This window comes from Chiloscyllium punctatum, chromosome 34 (genome assembly GCF_047496795.1).
Source record: "Chiloscyllium punctatum isolate Juve2018m chromosome 34, sChiPun1.3, whole genome shotgun sequence".
In the NCBI taxonomy this organism is placed as follows: Eukaryota; Metazoa; Chordata; class Chondrichthyes; order Orectolobiformes; family Hemiscylliidae; genus Chiloscyllium; species Chiloscyllium punctatum.
In genome coordinates, this window is record NC_092772.1 from 47,005,818 (window position 1) to 47,020,985 (window position 15,168).

The 15,168-nt window shown below is 56.9% G+C and overlaps 1 protein-coding gene across 1 annotated transcript; it reads right to left on the bottom strand.

Annotated features, from left to right (window-relative positions):
* Positions 1-757: 757 nt before the first annotated feature.
* Positions 758-13,847, bottom strand: LOC140458736 (basal cell adhesion molecule-like). The gene is made up of 5 exons (XM_072553396.1): positions 13,645-13,847; positions 9,988-10,112; positions 9,652-9,808; positions 5,823-5,938; positions 758-922 (listed from the first exon to the last, which is right to left on the bottom strand). Exons 1-5 carry the CDS (start codon positions 13,823-13,825, stop codon positions 758-760), a joined length of 744 nt encoding a protein of 247 aa, XP_072409497.1. The 5' UTR covers positions 13,826-13,847.
* Between the last annotated feature and the right edge of the window lie 1,321 nt (positions 13,848-15,168).

Sequence of the window (15,168 nt, forward strand, 5' to 3'; positions counted from 1 at the left end):
CTCTGTAACCCCCTCCAGCCCTACACACACACTCACACACTCAATCACACACACATACTCACAGTCACACTCAGAGTCACACACTCACTCACACAGTCACACACTCACATCCAAACATACAGTCACACACTCACATAGTCACACTCACACACAGTCACACACTCTCACACAGTCACACACTCACATACACACACTTACCCACACACGCAGTCACACACACCCAAACACAGTCACACACACACACCCACACGCTCACACCCACACACAGTCACACACACACCCACATACAGTCATACACTCACACCCACACACACAGTCACACACAGTCACATACTCACACCCACACACTCACAGTCACACACACCCACACACACAGCCATATACTCAAACCTACACACAGTCAGACACACACTCACACCCACACACACAGTCACACACTCACACCCCCACACACATAGTCACACACTCACACCCAGTCACACACTCACACCCCCACACACACACTCACACCCCCACACACACACTCACACCCCCCCCCCCACACACTCACACACAGTCACACTGATACACACACTCCTCCAAGTCCCCTCTGAGCACTGACGTCCTGCCCCTCACTTTGAGGGGGTTCCTGCCTCTGACATGTCTTCCACTGGGACCGTGTGGGTGTGTCATCACTGCATGGAGACCATTGTACACGGTGCTATGTGAATGCAGATTGGATTGGTGTGTCGGTGGGAGTTCTGGTGTCTGCGTGGTCTCAGTAGGGAGCCTCCTCCTTACCCTGAACGTACACCTCGATGCTCTGGCTCCGTTTCAGTCCCCGTATCGCTGGTGCTCTGGCTTCACACACGTAACTCCCTGCCGAAAGGTAGCTCACTCCCTCCAGGGTGAGGTTCCCCGAATCGGACAGTATCGCCTTCTCCTGGAACAAATCCCAAATGAGGGAGGTCTCCCAAAATCCCAGCCCCAGCCCCTCGCGAGCCCCTTCAATAATGAGGCAGGCGCTGACGTAGACCATTCAGCCCATCGCCAGCACAGTGAGATTGCATGAATTGGATCCTCCCCTGCTCCAGCTAACAGTCACCATAGAATCAGAGAGGTGTACAGCACGGAAACAGACCCTTCAGCCCAACTCCTCCATGCTGACCCAGATATCCCAACCTAGTCTAGTCCCATTTGCCAGCACCCGGCCATATCCCTCTAAGTAAAAAAGGTAAAAACAAGGACTGCAGATGCTGGAGACCAGAGTCCAGATGAGAGTGGTGCTGGAAAAGCGCAGCAGGTCAGGCAGCGTCCGAGGAGCAGGAGAATCGACGTTTCGGGCAAAAGCCCTTCATCAGGAATACAGCTGTTTATTCTGATGAAGGGCTTTTGCCTGAAACGTCGAGTCTCCTGCTCCTCGGATGCTGCCTGACCTGCTGTGCTTTTCCAGCACCACACTAATCTAGACTCCCCTATCCCTCCAAACCCCTTCCTATTCATGTCCCCATCCAGATGCCTTTTAAATGCTGTCATTGTACCAGCCTCCACCACTTCCTCTGGCAGCTCATTCCATACACGCACCACCCTCTGGGTGAAAAAGTTGCCCCTTAGGTCTCTTTTATATCTTTCCCCTCTCACCCTAAACCTATGCCCCTCTAGTTCTGGACTCCCCCCCACCCCTAGGGAAAAGACCTTGTCTATTTACCCTATCCATACCCTTTGTGAGTTTATTACCCTGTACTCATTCCTGGTGATGGGACCAAACTGGGCACAGTTCGGTTTAGTTTTATCCAGCGTGTTGGTGCTGCTGGGTACAGACACAGACCCCTGTGGTACCCAGCCGGACAACTGAGAATGACCCTGCCCCCCCCCAGTATTCCTGCTTTTTATTTTCTGTCTATTTATTAATCCTCACTGCAGGACTGTGTTCTATTACATGAAACCTTTCCAAGGCTTCGATTTCCCCCCCTCCCTATATCTGTAAAATACTCAAGTCCTCCACATAACTCAAAGCCAAATTGGTTTCCTGTTGGGAACTGTGGGGTCTGGTAATGCATTGTGTGTCGTTGGTGCGATAGGACAGCGATAGCCAAAATGGGATTATTTATTAATATCTCAGGGAGGAAGTGGGGACTGCAGATGCTGGGGATCAGAGCTTAAAAAAAAATGTGTTGCTGGAAAAGCGCAGCAGGTCAGGCAGCATCCAAGGAGCAGGAGATTCGACGTTTCGGGCGTAAGCCCTTCTTCTGGAGAATTCCTGAAGCAGGGCCCATGCCCGAAACGTCGATTCTCCTGCTCCTTGGATGCTGCCTGACCTGCTGCGCTTTTCCAGCAACGCACTTTTAAGAAAATCTCTCAGCTCAACTGTACAGTTAACAGAATAGACAGGGGTGCGGTAACTGGTCACCGGGAACAGGGAGAGCGCGGGGCCTATAGCCACGGAGATGAACGCGAGAAAAATAACGGTCCTCGAATTAGCCAGGAACAAAGTGAGCAACCCTTCCAACTTTCAGAAACTTTCCAAACCATCTTGTGAAGTTCTCGATTTGAGGTGCGGTTAATATTGACCCTGTGTTGGACCATAAGCTGGAGGTGTGAGTTGGCTATCGAGCTCACAGCTGACGCTGCAGCAGCTTCTCCCAATGACTATTCCTCCACGCGTGTTAAATCCATCCCCAGTCGGTCAGTTACAGCAATGCACTCTGTTCCTGCACCCCAGGCAAATGAAGCAACACAGGATGAGGCCATTCCACCCGTCCTGCCCACTGCTGACCCATCCCATCGTCGGCCAGAGCCCTGCAACTTTAGCAGTTAGGGGGTGGGTGAAGAGCTGAAGAGTTTAAGGTCTGTGTCTTCACCAGGAAGTGAATTGCACACCCTCTGAGTAAAAGCTGTTGAACGCACTCGAATCATCGTTGCATTTCTTGATGACCTTCTTCAGGTTAAATTTATGGGGTTGACTCTTCCAGGGATGCTACATTTGAGGGGCCCGTCACAATTCACACCGTATCATTAGCAGACTCCCAATTAATCTCTGAACGGATAATGCAAAATGAGCAGCGAGTTCCGGTAATCCGGAGCAGACCGGGAGCAGGGTGGGACAACCAGCAGACGGGAAAACTGAAGTGGGAAATGATGGCCAGTGAATTAACTCAGAAACGTCGGGCTGTTATCCAGGAAGAACCGGGGTCGACATTTACAAGAGATAGACCGGAACGTCCAGGTTATTTGGCCAAAGACTTTGGCGTGGGCTGGACGAGGAACTACGATACCTACCTCCAATCCTTCGGCCAAGTCTGCTCAACTCCAGGAGTGCTTGGTTCTTGAACTCTTCACCAAGGGGACACAGGCTCCCTCCTGTCTCACTCTGTCACTACCCCGCTCCCCCCCCCCCCACTTACGGTTTTGTACACCTCAATCACGTCACCCCTCAGTTTTCTCTCGTCTGAGGAAACCCTCAGCTACCCGTCGCTGAGGGTTAGCGCGCAGGAGCAGCAGGAGGTAAGGAAGGGTTACGGTGTGTTGGTCTTCACTGTGAGAGGGTTCGAGTCCAGGAGCAGAGGGATGTGCTGTTGTAGTTACTCAGGGCCTTGGGGAGGCCACACCGAGAGTATTGCGGGCGGTGTTGGTCTCTGAGGAAGGATGCTCTTCCCCCTCGAGGGAGGGTTTACCCAGGATGGTTCCGGGGATGCTAGGACTGACGTTCGGGGAGAGGTTGACCAGGTTAGGATTGTTTTCACTGGATAATGGGGGGATCTCATAGAGACTCACAAAACGCTAACAGGACGGGACAGGGTAGATACAGGGAGGAGGGTCCCAATGGTGGGTGTGTCCAGAACCGGGGATCACTGTCTGAGGATTCGGGGTGGGCCACTGAGGACGGAGATGAGGAGACATTTCTTCACCCAGAGAGTGGGGAGCCTGTGGGATTCATTCCCACGGGAAGGAGCTGATGCCAAAACATTGAATGTATTCAGGAGGCGAGTGGATATAACACTGGGGGGGGGAAATGGGGTCAAGGGGGGTAAACAGGATGAAGCTATCGATAAGGCAGGATGGTGATGGATAGGGGAGCAGGCTGGAAGGGCTGAATGGCCTCTTGCTACCACCCCCACCTTCGAACTTTCATCTTACAAAGGGCGGAGCCATCACTCCTGTGAGAGGAACAGAAACTTTGCTTGTGGGCGGCACAGTGGTTAGCACTGCTGCCTCACAGCGCCAGAGACCCGGGTTCAATTCCCACCCTCGGGCGACTGTCTGTGTGGAGTTTGCACATTCTCCCCGTGTCTGCGTGGGTTTTCTCCGGGTGCTCCGATTTCCTCCCACACTCCAAAGATGTGCAGGTCAGGTGAATTGGCTATGCTAAATTGCCCGTAGTGTTAGGTGTAGGGGACTGGGTCTGCATGGGTTGCTCTTCGGCGGGTCGGTGTGGACTTGTTGGGCCGAAGGGCCTGTTTCCACACTGTAAGTCATCTAATCTAATGTAGAAGGGTGGACTGGGATTCTATGGTGTTCCAATTCTTAAAGACAGAGTTTGGTCATTATTGGGGATGGTAGGGATGAGGGATATGGGATAACATGGGAAGGGGGGATTGACATCAATCAGCTATGATCTGACTGAACGCAGGAGCAGACAGAGAGCTGAATGGTTGATCATTTCTCCTGTTTTGAGGCTCTCACACAGTTCCAAACAGAACGCCCAATTGTAAAACACTAGAATATCCAGAGATTCACAGGAATCAGGCCATTCGAGGCATGTCCACACAGTGAACCTTCAAACAGCATCCCCGGCCTTTCCCAGTAAACCCTGCATTTCCCACGGACAATCCACCCTAACCTGCACATCCCTGGGCACTATGGGACAATTTCCCATGGCCAATCCACCCCAACCTGCACATCCCTGGGCACTATGGGACAATTTCCCATGGCCAATCCACCCCAACCTGCACATCCCTGGGCACTATGGGACAATTTCCCATGGCCAATCCACCCCAACCTACACATCCCTGGGCACTATGGGACAATTTCCCATGGCCAATCCACCCTAACCTGCACATCCCTGGGCACTATGGGACAATTTCCCATGGCCAATCCACCCTAACCTGCACATCCCTGGGCACTATGGGACAATTTCCCATGGACATTCCACCCCAACCTACACATCCCTGGGCACTATGGGACAATTTCCCATGGCCAATCCACCCCAACCTGCACATCCCTGGACACTATGGGACAATTTCCCATGGCCAATCCACCCTAACCTACACATCCCTGGACACTATGGGACAATTTCCCATGGCCAATCCACCCTAACCTGCACATCCCTGGACACTATGGGACAATTTCCCATGGCCAATCCACCCTAACCTGCACATCCCTGGACACGATGGACAATTTCCCATGGCCAATCCACCCTAACCTGCACATCCCTGGGCACTATGGGACAATTTCCCATGGCCAATCCACCCTGACCTACACATCTTTGGACTGTGGGAGGAAACCGGAGCACCCGGAGAAAACCCACACAGACACGGGGAGAATGTGCAAACTCCACACGGACAGTCACCTGAGGGTGGGATCGAACCCGGGTCCCTGGCGCCAATCCCTGAGCCACCTTGTTATGAGATTACATTGGGTGCCGCCAGTTCGTGATGCCACCCGAGACAGGAAGGACCAATCCCAATCAGGATCCAACGCTCCCAGTTGCCTGCCCAATCCCCATGTTGATCTATTCCCTTTCCCCGTGGAACAGTGAGTGTTTTCGGATGGTTCTTTCTGCAGGATGGGAATAGTCTCCCGGGGAGGGAACGCAGGGCGATTTTACCAGTCAGTTGACTGACCTTTTTCCAAACGACCTTTGGGGTCACCGATCCATGGGCGGTGCAGGAGATCTTGATGCCCTTGCCTTTTGGGAGGATGATGGGTCCTTGCAGACTGAGCACCGGGGGGTCGATGTCTAGGGGGAGACACGGGGGGCACACGCTCAGTTGACCAACCACAGACAAAGTGTCCCGTTCACTGCACACCCGTTTCCCACCTCTCGGGATTAGCCCGCACGCGTTCCCGGCCTGCCTTGGGAATACCATGCTGCCAACGCTCCGGGAATTCCCGCTTCCCCGCCTCAAGAAGCCATTGGCTCGGAGCCTTGCTCTTCCCGTCCCGAAACACCTTGGTGGGCCGCGCTACGCGAATGCTCTAACTGCGCGCCCCCGTTCCCACGGCGACCGGCTTCCTCTCCCAGATTCGGAGAGGGCATGTCACGTGACCCGCATTCACCCAGTCACATGACAACGGCCACCATCAACTCCAAATTCCCAAAATCGTCACTAGGTGACAGAGATAGGGAGGGGGTGTAGGGGCTGGAGGGGGTTACAGAGATAGGGAGGGGGTGTAGGGGCTGGAGGGGGTTACAGAGATAGGGAGGGGGTGTAGGGGCCAGAGGGGGTTACAGAGATAGGGAGGGGGTGTAGGGGCTGGAGGGGGTTACAGAGATAGGGAGGGGGTGTAGGGGCTGGAGGGGGTTACAGAGATAGGGAGGGGGTGTAGGGGATGGAGGGGGTTACAGAGATAGGGAGGGGGGTGTAGGGGCTGGAGGGGGTTACAGAGATAGGGAGGAGGTGTAGGGGCTGGAGGGGGTTACAGAGATAGGGAGGGGGTGTAGGGGATGGAGGGGGTTACAGAGATAGGGAGGGGGTGTAGGGGCCGGAGGGGGTTACAGAGATAGGGAGGGGGTGTAGGGGCTGGAGGGGGTTACAGAGATAGGGAGGAAGTGTAGGGGCTGGGGAAGGTTACAGAGATAGGGAGGGGGTGTAGGGACTGGAGGGGGTTACAGAGATAGGGAGGGGGTGTAGGGGCTGGAGGGGGTTACAGAGATAGGGAGGGGGTGTAGGAGCTGGAGGGGGTTACAGAGATAGGGAGGGGGTGTAGGGGCTGGAGGGGGTTACAGAGATAGGGAGGGGGTGTAGGGGCTGGAGGGCGTTACAGAGACAGGGAGGGGGTGTAGGGGCTGGAGGGGGTTACAGAGATAGGGAGGGTGTGTAGGGGCTGGAGGGGGTTACAGAGATAGGGAGGGGGTGTAGGGTCTGGAGGGGGTTACAGAGATAGGGAGGGGCTGGAGGGGGTTACAGAGATAGGGAGGGGGTGTAGGGGCTGGAGGGGGTTACAGAGATAGGGAGGGGGTGTAGGGGCTGGAGGGGGTTACAGAGATAGGGAGGGGGTGTAGGGGCTGGAGGGGGTTACAGAGATAGGGAGCGGGTTGTTGAAGAGCCCTGTTTTTCATGGTGAACAATTTGGGATGTCTGGGTGAATTCCCGCCCCGCCCCACCCCCCGGGTGTGCAGTGGAGTTTGTGAGGGTGGGGAGTGAGGGTGGGGAGGGTGGGGTGTGAGGGTGGGGAGTGAGGGTGGGGAGTGAGGGTGGGGTGTGAGGGTGGGGTGTGAGGGTGGGGAGTGAGGGTGTGGAGGGTGGGGTGTGAGGGTGGGGAGTGAGGGTGGGGAGGGTGGGGTGTGAGGGTGGGGAGTGAGGGTGGGGAGTGAGGGTGGGGAGGGTGGGGTGTGAGGGTGGGGAGTGAGGGTGGGGAGTGAGGGTGGGGTGTGAGGGTGGGGTGTGAGGGTGGGGAGTGAGGGTGGGGAGGGTGGGGTGTGAGGGTGGGGAGTGAGGGTGGGGAGGGTGGGGTGTGAGGGTGGGGAGTGAGGGTGGGGAGTGAGGTTGGGGTGTGAGGGTGGGGTGTGAGGGTGGGGTGTGAGGGTGGGGAGTGAGGGTGGGGAGGGTGGGGTGTGAGGGTGGGGTGTGAGGGTGGGGAGTGAGGGCGGGGTGTGAGGGTGGGGAGTGAGGGTGGGGTGTGAGGGTGGGGAGTGAGGGTGGGGAGGGTGGGGTGTGAGGGTGGGGAGTGAGGGCGGGGTGTGAGGGTGGGGAGTGAGGGTGGGGAGGGTGGGGTGTGAGGGTGGGGAGTGAGGGTGGGGAGTGAGGGTGGGGTGTGAGGGTGGGGTGTGAGGGTGGGGTGTGAGGGTGGGGTGTGAGGGTGGGGAGTGAGGGTGGGGAGGGTGGGGTGTGAGGGTGGGGAGTGAGGGTGGGGAGTGAGGGTGGGGTGTGAGGGTGGGGTGTGAGGGTGGGGTGTGAGGGTGGGGTGTGAGGATGGGGAGTGAGGATGGGGAGTGAGGGTGGGGTGTGAGGGCGGGGAGGGTGGGGTGTGAGGGTGGGGTGTGAGGGTGGGGTGTGAGGGTGGGGTGTGAGGGCGGGGTGTGAGGGCGGGGAGGGTGGGGTGTGAGGGTGGGGTGTGAGGGTGGGGTGTGAGGGTGGGGTGTGAGGGTGGGTGTGAGGGATGGTGGTGAGGTCGGGGTGTGAGGGTGGGGTGTGAGGGTGGGGTGTGAGGGTGGGGAGTGAGGTCGGGGTGTGAGGGATGGTGGTGAGGTCGGGGTGTGAGGGCGGGGTGTGAGGGTGGGGTGTGAGGTCGGGGTGTGAGGGCGGGGTGTGAGGGTGGGGTGTGAGGGTGGGGAGTGAGGGCGGGGTGTGAGGGTGGGGTGTGAGGGTGGGGTGTGAGGGTGGGGTGTGAGGGATGGTGGTGAGGTCGGGGTGTGAGGGATGGTGGTGAGGTCGGGGTGTGAGGGATGGTAGTGAGGTTGGGGTGTGAGGGTGGGGTGTGAGGGTGGGGTGTGAGGGATGGTGGTGAGGGTGGGGTGTGAGGGCGGGGAGGGTGGGGTGTGAGGGTGGGGTGTGAGGGTGGGGTGTGAGGGTGGGGTGTGAGGGCGGGGTGTGAGGGCGGGGAGGGTGGGGTGTGAGGGTGGGGTGTGAGGGTGGGGTGTGAGGGTGGGGTGTGAGGGTGGGGTGTGAGGGTGGGTGTGAGGGATGGTGGTGAGGTCGGGGTGTGAGGGTGGGGTGTGAGGGTGGGGTGTGAGGGTGGGGAGTGAGGTCGGGGTGTGAGGGATGGTGGTGAGGTCGGGGTGTGAGGGCGGGGTGTGAGGGTGGGGTGTGAGGTCGGGGTGTGAGGGCGGGGTGTGAGGGTGGGGTGTGAGGGTGGGGAGTGAGGGCGGGGTGTGAGGGTGGGGTGTGAGGGTGGGGTGTGAGGGTGGGGTGTGAGGGATGGTGGTGAGGTCGGGGTGTGAGGGATGGTGGTGAGGTCGGGGTGTGAGGGATGGTAGTGAGGTCGGGGTGTGAGGGTGGGGTGTGAGGGTGGGGAGTGAGGGCGGGGAGTGAGGGTGGGGTGTGAGGGTGGGGTGTGAGGGTGGGGTGTGAGGGTGGGGTGTGAGGGATGGTGGTGAGGGTGGGGTGTGAGGGTGGGGAGTGAGGTCGGGGTGTGAGGGATGGTGGTGAGGTCGGGGTGTGAGGGCGGGGTGTGAGGGATGGTGGTGAGGTCGGGGTGTGAGGTCGGGGTGTGAGGGATGGTGGTGAGGTCGGGGTGTGAGGTCGGGGTGTGAGGGATGGTGGTGAGGTCGGGGTGTGAGGGATGGTGGTGAGGTCGGGGTGTGAGGGTGGGGTGTGAGGGTGGGGTGTGAGGGTGGGGAGTGAGGGTGGGGTGTGAGGGTGGGGAGTGAGGGTGGGGAGTGAGGGTGGGGTGTGAGGGTGGGGTGTGAGGGTGGGGTGTGAGGGTGGGGAGTGAGGGTGGGGTGTGAGGGTGGGTTGTGAGGGTGGGGTGTGAGGGTGGGGAGTGAGGGATGGTGGGGTCGGGTCTCACAGTTGACCACCAGGTCGAGCTGCTTCTTGAGAATGACGTCTCCGGGGGCGTCGAAATCCAAGGCCTCACACACGTAGGTTCCAGTCTGCTCCTTCCTCACGTTGACCAGGGTGAGGAGACCACTTTCACTGTTATCCAGGTCCACCTCCTCGTTGTTCTGTAAGACGGAGAGGCCCAGTTATCACACAGGCGGGCACTCCCGGAGCACGGGAGATCACCCCTCACTACCCAACCTATCGTCACTCTGTCCCATCACCCCTGTCCTGTCTCCACCCCCTCAGACCAGACTCTGGCCTGTCCCTCCCCTTCAGGCCCTCACACCCGTCCCCCACTCACCAAAATCCGGTAGAAGGCGTACTCCGGCTGCGGGAATCCATCCGCAAAACACCTCAGGGTGACGTTGTCTCCCTCCCGGATCACCGAGTCGGAGGTGAGGTTAAAGGTCACGTGTTCCGTGTGGTCTGGGGGTGGGGAGAGGGAGATTTCAAACACGGGGTGGTCGTACTCGCATTATCCGGGCACACTCAACCTCCCCACCCCCTCACCCCCACCCACACACACCCACCCCCTACCCGTCACACACACACACCCCAACCCCTCACCCCCATCCACACACACCCACCCCCCTACCCGTCACCCCCCCCCACACACACACACACACACTCACCCCCCAACCCCTCACCCCCACACACACACTCACTCACCCCCCAACCCCTCACTTCCACCCACACACACACACTCACCCCCAACCCCTCACCCCCACCCACACACACACAAACACACACACACACACACACACACACACACACGGCAGAGTCATGGAGACGTACAGCACAGAAGCAGACCATTCCCAACCCAATCTAGTCCCATTTGCCAGCGCCCGGCCCATATCCCTCCAAACCCTTCCTATTCATGTCCCCATCCAAATGCCTCTTAAATGTTGTCATTGTACCAGCCTCCACCACATCCTCTGGCAGCTCATTCCATACATGTACCACGCTCTGGGTGAAAAAGTTGCCCCTTAGGTCCCTTTTATATCTTTCCCCTCTCACCCTAAACCTATGTCCCTCTAGTTCTGGACTCCCCCACCCCCAGGGAAAAGACCTTGTCTATTTACCCTCTCCATGTCCCTCATGATTTTATAAACCTCGATAAGGTCACCCCTCAGCCTCCGACGCTCCAGGGAAAACAGCCCCAGCCTGTTCAGCCTCTCCCTGTAGAACACAGAACATTCCGACACAGTACAGGCCCTTCGGCCCTCGGTGTTGTGCTGACCTGTGGGACCAATCTGAAGCCCATCTAACCTACACTATTCCATTCTCATCCATATGTTTATCCAATGACCATTTAAATGCCCTTAAGGTTGGCGAGTCTCCTACTGTTACAGGCAGTGCGTTCCACACCCCTCCTACTCTCTGAGTAAAGACACTACCTCTGACACCTGTCCTATATCTATCACCCCTCAATTTAAAGCTATTTCCCCTTCGTGCTGACCATCACCATCCGAGGAAAAAGGCTCTCCCTGTCCACCCCATCTAACCCTCTGATTATTTTATGTGTCTCAATTAAGTCACCTCTCAACCTTCTTCTCTCTAACGAGAACAGCCTCAAGGTCCTCAGCCTTTCCTTGTAAAACCTTCCCTCCCGACCAGGCACCATCCTGGTAAACCTCCTCTGAACCCTTTCCAAAGCTTCCACATCCTTCCAATAATGTGGTGACCAGAACTGTGCGCAATACTCCAAATGTGGTCAAACCAGAGTTTTGTACAGCTGCAGCATAACCTCGTGGCTCCGAAACTCAATCCCTCTTCCAGTCAAAGCTAACACACCGTATGCCTTCTTAACAACCCTGTCAACCTGGGTGGCAACTTTCAAGGATCTGTGTACCTGGACACCGAGATCTCTCTGCTCATCGACACTACCAAGAATCCTACCCTTAGCCTCCACCTCACCCACTTCCAACTGGCCCTCAGCTCTTTTGTCTGTGGGGGAGGGGGGGAGTTGCCAAACTTTCAATCCCTTCCTCCTTTCGGACATGAGGATCGATTCCGATTTTTACGGATTCAGTCTAGGAAGTGTTCGATTCAAATGCATCACACAGCATCAGGGACAGTGAGAAACAACAGAAGTTGGTGTGTACAGCCCGGACCATCAAGGGAAGCAACCTCCCAACCACGGACTCCATCCACCCTCCCCACTGACCCAGGAAGGGAGCCAACATCACACCCTGGTTGCTTTGATTTAACCTGATTCAACTTATTACTGCCGCATGTACCTGAGTACAGTGAAAGGTTTTGTTTTGCGTGCAGTGCAGACAGATCACACCGTACAAAGATCACAGGGCGATAGATCAGAGCAGGGGGACAGAGCTGCAGGGAAGGGACACACAAAGCGAGATCGGTGATCGATGTGAAATTTGAGAGATCCGTTCGGGAGTCTAACGAGAGCGGGGAAGAAGCTGTTCCTGAACCTGTCGGTGCGTGTGTTCAAGCTCCCGTACCTTCTGCCTGACGGACGGGGTTGGAGGGGATTATAACCGGGGTGGGAGGGCCCTGTGAGGATGTTGGCTCCCATTCCCGATGGAGTCCGTGGATGGGAGGTTGGTTCCCGTGATGGTCTGGGCTGTGCCCACCACCTTCTGTAGTTTCTCACCGTCCCTGGGCAGAGCAGTTTCCATACCAGGCCGTGTCACCCCCTGGACAGTACCCTCTCAATGGGGCATCTGTAGCAGTCGGTGAGGGTCCGTATGGACAGGTGGGATTGCCTGAGGCTCCTGGGGAAGAGGAGGCCTTGCTGTGTCTCATTGACCTTTCACAAGTGGTCCATTACAGATTGACGGTGAGTATACAATTACAGTAGCGCCTCGACATACGAACGACCCCGTTCACGAACAAATCTGTTTACAAACAGGATTGTACATAAAGTTTTGCTACAACGTACATACGAAATTCAAGGTTCGAGCAAAGGGAGTGAAGTGCATTTTTGGAAAAAAAACGAGTTTCTCTGGATCGTTTTCTCGTGGCATCACCAACCTCCAAGAGACAAAAAAAGAGAAAAGGATCCAGAAAATCCGAACAATGGGGAAAAAAATTGATTCAGTTGGCGAACCTTTCGGTTGGCAAACCGGGTCCCGGAAAGGATTAAGTTCGTAAGTTGAGGCGCTGCTGTTTACTCGATTCCACCCTCTTCCATGATACAAAAGATATCAGATTCAAGAGCAGCCTCTTCCCCGCTGTTAGGAACAGAGCTGTCAGACATTTGAGTTGATCTCTCTCTGTACCTTCTCTATCACTGTAACACTATGCTCTGTTCCATACCCCTGATGTACTGAGGTAAGATATGAAATGCCCAGACAGCACACCAAACACTACTTTTCACCGTATTGTGGAACGCGTGACAACAAGAAGTCAAATCAAACATCCCCATCCTGAGGGGGCATGGTCGAAGTTCAGACAGCGGCAATTTATCCCTGTCGAGAAAAGAGCAAATCTCTCTCCCTCTGTCTCTGTCTCTCTCTGAGCGAATCAGTGAGACATTTGAGCACAAGCAGGAACCATCAGTAGTGCTTCATCCAGAGGCTCACTGAAGATATCACCCGGTGTGGTGACGAAACGTCTGAAAATGAACCTTCCGGCTCAGCGAGCGAACCTACATCCAGAACCTCAACCTGAGCTACAAATCTTCTCAAAGTACGTCGCTCTGTTATGACGCACGTTTTGTCAACGCGTAATTTGCCGTACCGCCATCAACCCAGCGGGGAACGCTGTTTCTATAACGCGAACTTTCAAACGTGTGTGAGCTGTAAGGCGATCACATGGCCAACGCTGCAAACACTGTCTCCAAAGCACGGTTTTTCACTCTCGTGTTAGAGACGATCGTCCTGTATTCAGGAAGCACAGAGCCAGGAGTCACACACCACTCCCCCTCGATCACACCCCAGGGATCTGCTTCCTCAGACTGCCCAGTTAAACACTGAAGGGAATAAGGACTCACAGTGCAAGGTGACTTGGAATGTCTCTGAGTCCAATGTGTGCGTCTGATTGTTCATCGTCTGATAGAGAACGCGGCAGCGATAAACGGAATCCTTGTCAGCCTTAGACAGCTTCATGAACAGCCGGTTAGTGACAGTGAATAGACCACTGGCCTCCTTCACGATGCGAGGGGTCATATACATATCTAAACGCAGGGCGACACAGAAAGGGAGAGAGAGAGACTCTGTCACAGCTCATTCCTACACCATCTCCTACTCCGAGCTTTCGCAAGAGTTATCCAGCTCGACCTCAGAACGCCACCCCTCAGCGTAGGTGGGGACGCTGTCTGGCTCTGAGTCCGTTACCCGTCAGTGATGAGGGAGTGGGCACTGTCGGAGGGTCAGTACTGAGGGAGTGGGCACTGTCAGAGGGTCAGTACTGAGGGAGTGGGCACTGTCAGAGGGTCAGTGCTGAGGGAGTGCTGCACTGTCGGAGGGTCAGTGCTGAGGGAGCGCCGCTCTGTCGGAGGGTCAGTGCTGAGGGAGTGGGCACTGTCGGAGGGTCAGTGCTGAGGGAGTGCTGCACTGTCGGAGGGTCAGTACTGAGGGAGTGGGCACTGTCGGAGGGTCAGTGCTGAGGGAGTGCTGCACTGTCGGAGGGTCAGTGCTGAGGGAGTGGGCACTGTCGGAGGGTCAGTGCTGAGGGAGTGGGCACTGTCGGAGGGTCAGTGCTGAGGGAGTGCTGCACTGTCGGAGGGTCAGTGCTGAGGGAGTGGGCACTGTCGGAGGGTCAGTGCTGAGGGAGTGGGCACTGTCGGAGGGTCAGTGCTGAGGGAGTGGGCACTGACGGAGGGTCAGTGCTGAGGGAGTGGGCACTGTCGGAGGGTCAGTGCTGAGGGAGTGCCGTACTGTCAGAGGGTCAGTGCTGAGGGAGTGCCGCACTGTCAGAGGGTCAGTGCTGAGGGAGTGGGCACTGTCGGAGGGTCAGCGCTGAGGGAGTGGGCACTGTCAGAGGGTCAGTGCTGAGGGAGTGGGCACTGTCGGAGGGTCAGTGCTGTGGGAGTGGGCACTGTCGGAGGGTCAGTGATGAGGGAGTGGGCACTGTGGGAGGGTCAGTGCTGAGGGAGTGGGCACTGTCGGAGGGTCAGTGCTGAGGGAGTGGGCACTGTCGGAGGGTCAGTGCTGAGGGAGTGGGCACTGTCGGAGGGTCAGTGCTGAGGGAGTGGGCACTGTCGGAGGGTCAGTGCTGAGGGAGTGGGCACTGTCGGAGGGTCAGTGCTGAGGGAGAGGACACTGTCGGAGGGTCAGTGCTGAGGGAGTGGGCACTGTCAGAGGGTCAGTGCTGAGAGAGTGGGCACTGTTGGAGGGTCAGTGCTGAGGGAGTGCCGCACTGTCGGAGGGTCAGTGCTGAGGGAGTGCCGCACTGTCGCAGGGTCAGTGCTGAGGGAGTGCCGCACTGTCGGAGGGTCAGTGCTGAGGGAGTGCCGCACTGTCGGAGGGTCAGTGCTGAGGGAGTGGGCACTGTCGGAGGGTCAGTGCTGAGGGAG

Coding starts and splice junctions, on each gene's coding strand:
- LOC140458736 (XM_072553396.1), bottom strand. CDS start 13,825: ATGTATATGACCCCTCGCATCGTGAAGGAGGCCAGTGGTCTATTCACT. Junction 9,809..9,987: donor ACGCCTTCTACCGGATTTTG/GTGAGTGGGGGA, acceptor TCCGTCTTACAG/AACAACGAGGAGGTGGACCT. Junction 923..5,822: donor CAAAGGTCGTTTGGAAAAAG/GTCAGTCAACTG, acceptor GATTTGTTCCAG/GAGAAGGCGATACTGTCCGA.